The sequence below is a fragment of the Nomia melanderi genome, chromosome 14, assembly GCF_051020985.1.
Source record: "Nomia melanderi isolate GNS246 chromosome 14, iyNomMela1, whole genome shotgun sequence".
NCBI classification, from domain to species: Eukaryota; Metazoa; Arthropoda; class Insecta; order Hymenoptera; family Halictidae; genus Nomia; species Nomia melanderi.
The window spans coordinates 12,087,819-12,102,230 of NC_135012.1; the positions used below are offsets into that span (position 1 = coordinate 12,087,819).

Sequence of the window (14,412 nt, forward strand, 5' to 3'; positions counted from 1 at the left end):
TAATATATATTATAACATATCTGATGATAAATAAATTTCTGTAATTAATAATGTGTTTCAGAAAATGATATAATCTTTCATTTAAATGAACAGGAACTGTTCAATGCTAATTAATAGTATAATAATAATTTACTATTGACACCTTGCGACGGTTTTTGAATGTGTATTAAACAATACACTATTAAATCAACACCAGGCGATAACCTTAATCATATTAGGGCCATGTGTTACGAAGCTCACGTTCTTGAACTTGAGACATCGTTTTCAGTGTACATAACCCGGTATGTTGTTCATGTGCGCGAGTATCCGTGTACACCGAACTTAGCTTTGCCTTGGGCGCATCTAAATCTTCATCTAATTTGCTACCATCTATAGGCAGAACTGCGCTAATACTAGACACATTACCGCCAAATTGTCACCATTAAACTATTACCGTTCGAACAATCCCTATACCAGTATTGCTGTATTGCGGTTTACTTACTGTCATAGTGTCCGGTGATTTGTATCCTCTTTGCTCGTCAAATCGGTTCCCATTACAATTGCGAACAGGTGGCGATAGGGTAGATAAGGCGATCGATACTCTGGGTTTACCAGTAATTATTCTACTAATGTTTTTAATGTCGTATCAATATTTGCTACTGAACTTCAATAATTCAAGCCATTACGAAAATATATTATTTATTTAATTTATGGTAGTATTGTATTAAGTAAATAATGGTAAATTCTTTTTGTCTACTGAATAATTAATTATACAAGATTACCTAACAACAAAATAGAAGAAAGTAGGGCAGAGTAGGGTGAAACGGAACACCAATATGTTTCGTAGTGAAAAATATTAGCAGGGAAAAATATTAGCGTTCCGTTTTACTCGACTCTCTTTATTATTAAATTTTACTAGTAATTGAATCTTTTTAACTATTAGAGGAAACATTTTATATTTTAGACGCATAAATGATTCTTGCCTCGCACGAATAATTTTATGGGATAATTATAACAAACAGAGTACGATTAAAGCAAGTCCTAGCGGCCTGTTAGGGCACTCGTTAATGTAGCTGCGTGCAAACCCTCCCTTGGACAGGAATATCAAACGCTCAGTTTTAAAGGTATCAGCTTAGGAACCCTCCAGCGGGAAGTACTAAAGGCGCCACCACAACTGTTTACCAAAGGCAGCAGTACAAGCAGTATCTAAACATCCATTTCCAAACATTCTACTATCCAAATAATATATATATAAACTACCAGCTGCCCTGCAGTTACAACTATGGTTGATCTTTCGACACATTTGTACAGTTGTATGCATACGCACACTTGTTCGGTTACATAAGAACTTAATTATGACCACACTTCATGGGCTTTTAGCTACAGTAATATTTACCACGAGGAAACTAATCGGAATGAGTAAGGTAATTGAGAAATTAGTTTTTTTAAAAAGTAGCTGCAACAGCTTCTAACAATATCGAATTCAAAAAAAATTCAGAAAATCCATCTTCTCGAAATATTGTGATCTAATAATTTTGACAGTTGCAACGTGTTACAATCGAATTTTACTTAACAGCGTTGAAAATTTAACAGCCATATGTGCAAATCATGTGTAATAACAATTTTATTATTTTTTACCGTAATTAAAGCTCCGTTTAAATTTAAATTAATAATCGTGCGCATAAGAAAATTGTTAACACCTGAATTTCGTGTTGCAATTAATTCTAGCAACGTGTGATAAAGCATGAATATTCGATCGCAACAATTGACATGAAATCATTTGTTTCACTTATTTAAATAGCATTCTCAGTGTACCGCCTACAATTGCTTCGTAATATTGCACTTTTAATTAGAACTGTGATATTATCGTTTTAATTACACTAATTTAATTATAATTGCGATCTCAATGTATCACGAGGAGCACTGACCTCTAATGTGATTGCGGGTGACATGAAGTGTCAACGCTCTTCGCTCGGGTCTGTACCCGAAGAACGCTGACGCGCAAGGTGAGTCTAGGCGTGCTGAGTCGCGAACCCGCTGTCGATCACCAAAGTGTCAATGATCCTTGTAGTTCGCAGAGAATGAACTTCGCGTGAGGAGAATGTAGGCCAAGAATGGGAAACATGATAGATAGAACGCAACACTCTGCGCATTGAACTGTCATGTTAGCAAAATTAGTTTCTTACGAGATACACACTTGCAGCTGAGTAATTGTACAAGGTGTTCCATAAGCGACGATTCAACGGGGAAGGCTGTAACTGTGTATCTCTTTCTCAAAGAAATATACGAATAATTTTCTAAGGAACTATCAAACAAATTAATTTAATAATGTGAAAAGTACCAGTCAAAGTTTCAATTCATATGTTATAATTTAAATATAGAAACTGCAATCAGTCCAATTGCTCGATAATTTTAGTATTAAAGACGTTTCATCGACGAATACATCCAGTAACAAATGACACATACTATGACAATTACAACATAAATTCACGCTACTGTGATGTAACATCGCAGAGATAAAAATAACGAAATAACAATAACATGACACTATAAGAATAGGATAGTAGGATAACAATAACGGAAAAACATCGCGATAATTATTTAGCGGTGAACGACGGGTCCACGTTTAGTATCGAGAAACGCGGGGAAACTTTCGATGCCATCGATATGCACATAGCTCAGACGACTTTCTGGAAATGAACACGCCCGCCACCGCAAAAATCTCCATAACCTTTCGCATAAGGGATCATAAATCATCGTAGTTCGCCGGCGCTCTGACGCTTCTCTCCGCGCTCCCTGACGCGAGACTTCTGGCTTTATATCGCGAAACCGAGCTCTGTTTTATGTATTACATAGGTTGGGTCACAGTGTGCTCACCACTCGATAACGTATCCCGTTTTACGTGTATATATATAAAAGTGTGTGAGTGAGACAAGAGCATCTGAGTATATAGTGTGTGCGTTGTTTAATTTAGTTAGTGTTTCATTGTGAGCTGTGATTAAATAATTATGTTTCAAATAAAATTATCTTTCTCCTACAATATGTATCACACATACATGCAATATATATATTGCTCTTGTCTCACTCACACAGTTTCTAGAACATTCTTTCATCACCATGCATTAACTTCACATATATTTGGAATATTCTTAAAAAAAAGAACATTATTAACATATGGAGAAAATCAATGTAATCTAGAATATTCCAACGCTTTGAACATTCATTCAAAACGCGCTCACACAGCAGTCGCGTCATTCATCTATTGCACACACATTCATCACTCAAATACATCCATTATATATTGCATGTATGTGTGATACATATATACGTATATACGCGTGATTATAGTACATCCGGCCCGTTCAGTTCACATGGATCTCTCTGTTAAACGAGCGCGATTCTTAATTTGGTTCGCGCGTGCTCATCCCGCAACGCTCGGCACCGCTGCATTCCTAATTTTCTTCTAATTTCCAAGGGATTGGCGTTCAGCTGTATCGGCTAAAATGAAAGTGACTACGTAATGAATTCCATTTACTTATTCATTATAGCGGTTAATTAATAATGCTCGGTGAGTTAATTTAAAAGGGAGGCAGATTGGTATTTCATGTAAAAGACTACTCCTTTATGATCCATTCATTCGTATCCCCCTCGAAAGTGAATTCTTTAGATTATATGAGGATTCAGTTAATTATTGTTGGAGTGCAAACTTTAATACTGCTATGTCGTGCATTAGGAACATTTCGTATTTCTCTTTGTCTTATCAGACAACTTTTGATAATTCTATTTTACGTTCAGACTTATTTTCTCAGGCAAAATTAACCCCTACGCGTTAAATACTAATGAACCAAAATAAAATTACAATGCTATTCAATGGAATATACATTTTTAAACAAACAGAACATAGAATACATTGTTCTTTCATGTCTATGAAATTATGAAACAAAATTTTCATAATCAAAATCAAAGATTTGAAAAATTCTATTTTGCAATTTTACAGACGTAAAAGAGCAATGTATTTTCTGTTGAAACTTCGTCCCGCCATCTCTCACTATACTCAAGATAATCCACGGAAAAGAAAATTTTGCATTTTCAAGGGGTGGTTTCACCGGTTCAAAGTGAAATTCGAAAAGCAAATTGCAATTTATTAGGCCTGATTTATTCCACTTACACGGTAAGCTTCATAATTGTTCGCATTTCCGAGTTCAATAGTTTTTCTTGTCAGCTACGGTGAGTCGGTTAAGGGCGAAAAACTATGTTGCTGTCAGAATAAACAGATCAATAATTCTCTCCCGTGCACGTTGCATCGCGTCGCGCCGGTGCATAAAAAAGCCGTGTCAATGGATGTTTTCTACGAACGCACAGGGAGCATTGATCGGTCAACGAAGAGCAGGTCGGAAACGATGCTCGTCTCGCAGAAAGATTTAACAAGTTTCCCTCCGATCGCCACCGCGGCTGGAAATACACGGAAGAAAATAATCCTGCTCGGCGAATCGGAGTGAGGCAGTGTCGTACCATATCAGGGAGCAGGTCTGCTCCAAAAATTTTCTCGTTTCGAAAGAAAAAGCAACCGCTAAACGACTCCTGGCACGCGATGCTGGCCGACGGGGCAGAATGAGAGCGCGACGCGAAGACGGAAAACAAGAAGCCGATATCCCCGTATCCCTTTCCTTCGGCTAGCGAAATGATGAAGTGAAACTTGCCAATCCGATTTAACGTTTCCTTTTCACCGTATTTTGCGACATTGTGTTTGCCCTCGTGCACGCTTCATGAGCTGGATTTTTATGAGCCGCGCGACATTCAAGCCAATTTCACCCAGAAAGGAAACTTTGTTTTTGGTCAGCGCGGAACCTTACGCAAACATGCATTTGCGCGCGGCGGTTGGAAGAAAGCTGTTACCGAATGATATTTAGTTCCTTCTTTAATAATACAAATATTTGGATTTTTAAATAGAGATGTTAGTATGTCGATGTATTCGTAATGCATTATTTGCAGTAAAGATAATTGTGCGATTCTTTACTTTTTTCAATTTTTAGATACTGGAATGAGACTTTGTGGATGTTTACTTCTTTGAAGGTGATGATACTCAATGGGTGTCAATAATGGAAATGTATGGAAATGTATGTCTAATTCAATAACGGAAATTTACATTCCACAAATATCCCTCCGAAATCCGTAATAAGAACCTCTCTTATTTCACTAAACATTTCCATTATTAACGTCCATGTATCACCATAAAGATATCGTCCCTCCAATAACCGTACCACGATCCACCCTCGCTTCATCAAACACTTCGATTACCGTCATCCACGTTCCGCCAAACAACCATCGTCCCTTAAAAAATTGATAACACGATCCACTCGTTTTTAAACGTCCCGATCGGAGCCAATCAAAAGAATCTTAGATATGGAATTGATTGATATTCATGAGTACATATTGAACGTGGTCCCATCGGTGGCGTAAAGCGCGGATGAGCCGTCGACGTGGCCAGAATCTTGTTTGTCCCGTGTCGCCGTAGAAAATTATGCGCGCCCGGCTGTTTGAGCTCTCTCGTATTTGTGCGGTTGTCAGCTACTTTCAATTGCGTGCGGTTAGCGGGCGCACCTCCGGCGCTCCGCGAATTTCCACCCCGGAAGAGGACCGATTTCGAGGCGGATAAATGCAGCGCTGAGCGAAAGTTATTCGAAATTACGGATAAAGAACAACGAACAAATTCAATCCAACCACTGTTTGCGAATAACGAATTTGTTGAGCCGTCGACACATGCAGAGACTTAAGCTCTTTACAGCAAAAAAGGCTCTTATTGTTTAGTATTTTAACGGCACATCGCGGCGATACTCATTGGCCTTTTGAAATCAAATTCCAAAACTTTCCTTTCACCCTGTGGCAGCCAGCGACGGGTTGTAAGTGCATATTTCTGAAGGGCGACCAAATGGTATCCTAAGGACACTCGGTTCCTGGGGTTTGCCTGGAGGAAATTTGTATCCAAGCTGAAAACATAGTCTCCGCGTGTCTTAGGTAGCAGCCCACCCTCGTTAGACTAGGCGCGCCAAGGGCGCAGCGACGGTGGAGACGATTCGTTTCGAAAGCCCCTGATTGGGACTTGTCAATTCTGGCGATAACCAATCAGGGTGTTTTCTTAAATTTCGGAGCTGACGATCTGACTCGCAGATCACCAGCGAAACAGACAACTCAAAACGGTCGAACGAAATACATCATACAAGCGCGTCTTAGTGTTCAGACATAATTGTACACACGAAAAATACAGTCCACTAACGAAGAAGCAAGCGGTCTCATTTAATCAAGTAAGGACGCTGCTGTGAACACCCAACAGAATTATTAACACTAACCGACACTACCTATAAAGGTGAACAAGTTAGCTGATACAATTTCTTGGTAGAAACAGGAACAAAAAGAAGGACAAACGTTGGACACTGATTAATTGGACAATACGGGAATTTATATAAGGTTAAATAAACGAAGGAAAACGAAGAATTTTAAATCTGGTCGTTTGGTCGGATCCCGGTGCGTTTAGTATTAATATATTCCTTATTCACAGGTAATAAGTAGACTGAATTTATTCGTTACTTTGCATAACTTTAGTCCTAGGTTGCATATAATGACATAGAAACGTTAATGACGTTACCTTGTTTTCACCCAAATTTGTAATGCGAGTAATAAATAACGAATATAGGTCCCCGATACGAATAACGAATAACTTGAATTGTAAATAACCGAATAGTGATTAATTACTTATTCGTTGTCATTCGAATGAAGTTTTATTCGACTGATGCCCAACATTGGATAAATAAAAGAACAGTCATTGGACAGACAAGATTAGGTATTATTCGAATAAAGTTTCATTCGAATAACAACAACAAATAAATAATCGTTATTGGATCTGTGAGAAAATAATCATGATGTCACTGTTTCATTCGGGTTGGCACTTCTGAAACGAATAAGAAAATCAACAGGATCATTTGTTATTGAAGTTATTCTTTATTCATGTGGCGAACCTATATTCGTTATTTTCAATTCGGATTTGCGAACTCGGTTGGCAGCGATGCGATGTTATTTACATGTTTTACGTTATCACGCGTATCGTCGCACAAAAGTCATTCGCAATAACTGAATAAATTGAATAAACTCAATGCACTTATTATCCGCGAATGATAAATACATTAATAATTCGTTATTCGCGAACAACAATCTGGCCGGATTTATCGATCGCGCGTTTCGCGTTATTCCGAATAATTTTTGCCCAAGACCAGCGAGGGGGGTTGCTGGAAGGGAATTCATGGCGGTCGATTACACAGGAAAAATCGTAAGCACGCGATACCACTTTACGATTCAATTCGCCGTGGTAAATCACGCGTGAACGGGAATCGATTTAATGTTCCCGGGGCGCGTGCACGTGATGTGGACAATGCGCCGCTCCGAAATACACGATGATGAATGAGGCTTTACCCAACTGCGCCCCGTGAAAGTTAGTTAGCGCCCGAAGATCCCGCGATCCGCGTGATCCTACTTAAATACGTCTGCGGAGAAGTTGCTCGTTGGCTTCGCGTTCCCGTGCAGTCGACGGCAGCGGGGAATTTCATTTTTAATCGCGTATTACGTCGAGTCAGCCTCGCAACGAAGAATACTGATTGGATTTAATAAGTGATCATTATTTGCTTCCTGTTGTTCGAAGGGAAACGGTATTTCCGAGATTGTTTAATCTGCGAAAGCAGTGGCACCATATCATTGGTAGATATTCGCAATAAATTTACTCGTGTATCGAGTCTTCAATTTTTCTGTGACAGAATTATCAATTCTGTGGAAATAATGATGTTACTTCAACCAGTTAACCGTGGAATTTAGTTGGAAAGACCTCTCGTTCCGCGCAATAAAGTAAAAAAATGGAGCGTGTACTCGTCGAACGCAGGACGAAAGCACGTAGAGTATATTTTAAAGATCAAAGCGAAACAAAGAAGATTTACATGTTTATGTGAAAAAATAGAGAATTCAACGCTGAAAGAAGTAGTATCGTGTCGAGCTTTACGATGATGCGTATACTCGTCGAACACAGTTAACTGGTTAATGAATTTAGTAGAGAAATGAATTACAAAACAGAGGATTGTTATTATACTGCTTGAAATGTATTAACTTAACTTCCTTGGTAGTTGAATTTCTCTCCTATTTTATTTAATATATTGTTTAGTTTCTGAAAATGTCGAAGTTGGCGAAATATTGCGGTATTAAGTGTTACACGATAATTTACTGAAGATCGATAGCAATTAATACGGAAGAATAACGTGCAAACGTTTAATGTCGTTTCCGATTCTAGTCTTTATTTACTAGATTGATAGAGTTTGAGAATTACGCATTCGAACATGGTATTATGATATTACGCCGGGCTATTATTCAGTATTTCTACTTGCAATAAACTCGTTGTCACATGATGGAACAGCATTACCGGTTTCCCGTTGATGTTATTATCTTTTATCGGCTAGTATGACGCTATTGTGGCGAACAAATAATAGACTACTAGCCGCGTTTACACCCATTAATACAAAGTGGAAATAATCAGCAGAATGGAACGCACATACGAGTTACACGATGCTCAAATGAGCGAGGGCCCGATAAATTATTGATTCGATCCAATCGAGAACAAAAGCCAGTGCTACTATTAGTTTGTGTATTGATTACATCCTGCGTTTATGTTCAACATCGACATACACGTGTACATACAGAGTATTTCGTAAATCCTAGTTCAATAAGAAAGAAACAATAGAACGAAAATATACTGCAAACTCCAAATAACTTGATTGTTTATTAAAATTACAGTGGACCGTACAGACAGTAAACTATCGGAGTTTAAATTATATGGAGACTTCAGTCGCTAAAATTGTAGAAAATTGTATGAACGTAAATTAGGAATGCTCCCGAGCTTACGGAGTCTCGTTGCCGACTGAGGTTTTGAATCTCTAATATATGGAATAAAATTTTCTCATGGGAGATACTTTCTCCTTTCCAGGAAAATCGTCTTCGAAAATTTGCCTAGAATTGGTATACCGTACAAAAATGAACGTTCTTCGATTTTCTTGATTCACAATTATTGATATATTAAAAGCATCGAATATTCGGAATGATTTTGAAAATAAGTAGTTTCACTTAAATACTATAACGAACGCCTAAAGAAATTGAAATTAATGTATTGTTAATAAGGGTGAATGTTACGTATATTTTTAATATAGATTTGTCTACACAGTGATTCGTTTCTTGGTTGTACCAAAATTTCTGAGACGCCCTGTGTAACAGTTAAGTGAAGTAGTAGTAAACACATTTACTGGGCTTCAACTACGGATGAGAGCAGTTTTTATACAGAAATCTCCAACAGTACCCGAAGTAATAATTGAGTTGCTGAACTTAAGAGTTTCCTTAGTAACAAATTTAGGGGAACTTCAAATTTAATTTTCAAGTTTCCAACAAAGAACAAAATTTTCATTAGAATAAGTTTCGTGAATTGTAAACGAGCTACGGGTAAAATATGGATCTAGCTGGATCCATCGCGACTATGTGGATATATACAGTTTAATGTTTATGTAAGAATATAATTTTTCGTAAATTTTCATGTGTTATTTAAGATATATTTAAGATGTTTGAAGTTTAAAAGTGAGTATCAACGTAACAACTTCGTTTATAAATTTATAAGTTTCTGGCATATACAATTAACACTTCAACGAAGATTTGTTAATCATTCACTAATTTCATTTTTATATTCTCATCTTATTAAATTCTGCTCTTTGTATAATATCACATCATAATCAATTCAGACACAAATTAATAGTGATCCTTAAAATGCAGATCTCGATATGTTTACGTCGTTCGGGACGAAAGGGGTTAAAATTAAAAAATTCTATTTCAAACAAACAACCGAAAATGCCGGTTCTCAAAATCTATCGAAGCAGCGGTAATTTACAGCAAACGAGTTTGAACGAGTCACCGTAACCTGCATTTTGAGCGCGCCGCAGCTAACGTCCAGTCCCGACTGTTTATTTTGCGACAATCAGAGAATCCTCGGAACGGGGATAGTAAATCAATGAGGTTCTATCCCATTATACGCAACTAGCGGCGAGCCAGCGGGAGCGTAACGTGCGCGCGATCACGTGTCCCCGCGTGAAATTTCGTTTCTTGCCACTTGAGCAGCGGTGTTCCTGTGATTGCACAATTACGAGCGGGTGATTATTTGCTTTGCCACGGCGTGTCGTTGCCGCCCGCGTACATCGCATTTTCCGTCGAATGGACGCCACGACCGCAGTGACTTTTAATTATTCAATTAGCACGCGTGCTCCGTAAAACGCTACAACGGCCGGTCGCAACCCCGTTGAATTTCGCAACGGGGCTCGGGGTCGAAGCCCTTGCGCAACGCGCGTCCTCCCTTAGAGCCATCGCTCACGGCGACACGTTCTTCCCGGTGTTAATGTGTCGGAACATTCGATATTAATGCGGGAGATGGAAAGCGTCGACGGTCTACGGGATCTTCCTTGAACGGGTCACCATACTCCGAGGCCCCGTTCAACGTTTATTAAGTGCACCGATAGACTGTACGCTATGCCGCGCGATAAATTAACGCAGCAGATTTTCACGCGAGACTTCTCGTGAAGTCAATTTGTAGGAAATGAGACTGAAGCTCGGTTTGTTCGATCATTGGTTCCCTAATTTGTATACTAATAAATTGCCTCAAGGTCTACGAAGTTGTAGTTCTGTGAATTCTTTAGCTTGGCGGATTTTGTCGATTTATTAATGAAAGATGAGATAAAAAGAAAGTTATTTCTTCTATTATCGGTTTCGTTGTATGGTAGTAATATGAAAATTCTGCTTTATTAATAATCTCATAACGCAGTAGTCATTGTTCTTGCACGTTTGTAACGGTGAGTAAAATCCAATATGTTTCATATTAATTGGAAATGTAATATAATGTGGGATTAATTAACATTGTATTATCTTTCATGTATAGTTATTGATTCACAAAACGGCATAACCATTTAAATATTAGTCACTGTTTTTGCTTCCAAATGTTACTATTTGTTCACACATACGTTTTTATTTATTATACGAACGTGTCACTTGATTATTTGTATTTACTCAGTCTATATAATAAATCAATCTGCAAGTTGACGTATCAACAAAGAAAACCGAAAAATTGAAAAAGTGCTGTTTGTTCGAACGACACAGCGTGGCATTATTAAGAAATAATGGATTAGTCATCGGCACATCTAATACATACTAAGCAGAAATTTCTCATTTCGGAACTTAAGCTCGGTTCGTTCGCTTCTAAAGTGCTTCATAAACTGCTGAAGTGAGACACTTGGGCCTGCGAGCTGCCGCATTATGCAAGAGTATGGAGACGTGGAGGTGAATGATGCGTCCTAATGCATGTCCTATATGCTTGTGCATGAAGTTGTTAAAGTGTTGAAATTAATTGTACTATCTGTTATGGTTGCGGAGTTATTACCCGCGTGAATCTGAATGTAGCACTAAGCATGAAAGTCAAAGTAGTTAACACTGTCGAAAGCTGCCATTAGCATTACAAGGCTCGTGGAACTATTTGGATTGACGATTAGGCGTACAGTGACAATTACGTCAAACTTCTCGACTGTTCCCTATTCTCGACAAAAATGGCCACGATTCACTTTGAAACGCATGATTCTTGCAATTTCAATAAAACGATCGGAAATTATCAATCTATATATGTCGATAGAAAGGTTACTTTAAAAATCCATATAATTTCTTTTTAATTTGTCGTTAAGTATATGCCGTGCGTAAACAAATCACGAACTAATTGTCGTAACAATTATTCAGACTATTTGTTATTTTTCAAGACTTAAATTCAAGAATTGAAGATACAAGAGTGTTCTCGCGGTATGTAAACATAGAGATTTTTATATTTTTAATATCTTCATCATTTTGTTTTTTAAATTCCTTTGTAGTAAATTTATTCTAAATTTATTCTAAACACATTTAGAGATTTACTCGTTTATTTATAGAAAAACGTCATATTTACGTTACCAAGTTACACGTGTTCAATTCACTTCCCGTGATATATAATAATTGAATATTTATAGCAATCACGAGGTATAAAACTTGAATCGATAAATAGCTAACGAGACATTAATAAGTTGAAAAGAATTTGAAAGCTCCATTAAGAATGTTTCAACAGTGCAACTAATGTGCACTTAACATCGCGTAATTTCCATTCGAACTCATACAAAAGAGAACCTCCGCGCACATTCGAAACACTCCCGAGAGGAAAAAGAATACAAAATAACCCTCCCCGAATCGTGAGATTCGCGAGCTCCAAAAATCAACGAATCCGCTTCAACGAAATTCCCCGCAAACGCATTTCCTCGCAGAACGCGGAATAGTATTTTCAAAATCGATTCAACCTTTCAACCGGGTGGTCATTCTTTACAACAAGTTTTCGAGAAACGACCATCCAAAGAATTTTCCTCCGGCATTTTCCATTTCCGGCCTCCGTCCGGTGCGCTCGAAATCGTTAGAAATTAAAGCGACACACGCGTTACGCGATCGAACGTGTATACCATCCGTTTCAATTTTCCCCGGTCGAAAAAAGAGACCATCAAACTGGATCATCGTGCTCGACGGTCCCGTATAATACAGCGAGGTCGAACCACAAACACGTACAGACAATCGAGACCGGCTATCATTCCCATTCAATTCGCCGGTTCGAAAGTGGCGAACGTTATACGCGAACTTCTCGAAAAGTGGGCGATGCATGCGAATGCGCCCGTAGGAGCCGCGTAGTCCGCTCCTTCCCGTGATCCCCGAGGCGATGCTCGACGGGCCGAATCGAGGAGCCCGCGTACCGGAAATGAAATTCTTCCAAAAGACTCTTTTGGCCACGTACCTTGGCTGACCGCGATCCCTTCGATAACCAGGAGAAAACCAGCGAGTATCGGTACGGCGAGCCAACGACACAACATTTTTAAAACACTCTCGGTTCACACGTTCGTCGCACCGTCGATCGTCGTCGTCGTCGCGCCCCGCGTAAGCACCGCTCCTCTGGCTCGGGCCGTGTCGCGCACAAACCGAGACCGTGAACCGATACAGTGAGGATCCGGTTAATTCAGCTTTAAAATCGATGCCTCGGTCGCGTTTTAACGCCCTATCTGGTTTACCCTGTAACACGCTACTCTAGTTACACACACCCGTCGTATTACACAACTCGCTCCAGTTACCGCGCTCGCCAGACCAGCCGGTTACCATCCGAAACATTCGGACGCGCCGGACTAACCGAGCATCATCGTCGTTCCGCGATCACAATCCGCAGACCAGCGTCCGGCATTCGCAACTCCCGATCGCCAATGGTATCGTATAAACCGGTATCGGTTGCACATCCACCGCGGCAGTCAATATCTCCGCGAAGCCCGTTCGCACTTCGCGGGATGATCGGATGATCCGCGACGGTTCTCCGGGTATCCGCCGAAAGAATCACTCGGAACGATCGGCACCGAGACGGTGCGGGGTTTGCTCACGATAAATCGTTCCTCGAGTCCCGCGGACAGGTTTCCAATGCATCCACGCGGGTATCGGGACACCGGAAACATAGACACTGAGGCGGAAAGTACCACGAGAAGCACGAGATCCTCAAGCAGGCCGTTGCGTCGCGCGACCAAATCCACTGGAACCGCGACGGTGACCACGCTCCGTGGTGTCCTCATCGCCCGTGATCATCTTGATCACGCAGCCCTCGCTCGGTCGCATCTTCCGCGGCAAGACCCTCGCTGCTCTTATTTCATCTCGGCGGACGCTACGGGCTAAAAGCTTGATAGACGAAGGAGGATCCTCTATCTTACTAGCCGAGCTTCCCTTTTATTTCGGTGTCCGTGCGCCACGGGGATCGAGGGGATGATCGTGGCAGGTAGATCCGCGAGGACACGCACGCAGGCACACTGTACTGACGCGTCTTCGTCGTCCTCGTCGTCGGCGTCCCACGCGACGACGTTGAACGCACATGGACCAGCCGCGTATACACGGATGCGGGTTGCCGCTTGGCGTCGCGGCGCGAAGTGAATATCTGCGGGGGATCCGACCACGGCGGACGCATGCGCGGCCGGATTGCCGTGCACCAGGCGCGGACGGGGTTACGCGCAGCCACACCGCTTCCACTTCACGCGCTCGAGGGGCGACTGGTCCGGCGTGCACCGGTGCAGGAATGCACGTCGGGTCGCCTCGTAGTCGGGGTCAGCGTCGCTATACACAGCCCCGCCGACGCGATACGATCTTTGAAGGGTGTCGTCGCCGGACGAGGCCCTCCTGTTCACCAAGAATCCGGGGAATTCTTGTCGAACCGCGCGGCAGACTGGGGAACGTTTATGCCGGGATCCTATCGGGATCGCCGCGTTTACCGGCTGCTTGAATGTATGATAA

General features: G+C 40.7%; 1 protein-coding gene across 2 annotated transcripts in view; it reads right to left on the reverse strand.

Annotated features, from left to right (window-relative positions):
* Positions 1-14,036, reverse strand: part of dpr1 (defective proboscis extension response 1) — a 441,194-nt gene extending 427,158 nt beyond the window's left edge. For both annotated transcript variants that reach the window (XM_031981533.2, XM_031981534.2), the window contains exon 1: positions 12,890-14,036. In XM_031981533.2, coding sequence (XP_031837393.1) covers positions 12,890-12,965 — 76 coding nt within the window. In that variant the 5' untranslated portion in view covers positions 12,966-14,036. The remainder of the gene's footprint in view (positions 1-12,889) is intronic.
* Between the last annotated feature and the right edge of the window lie 376 nt (positions 14,037-14,412).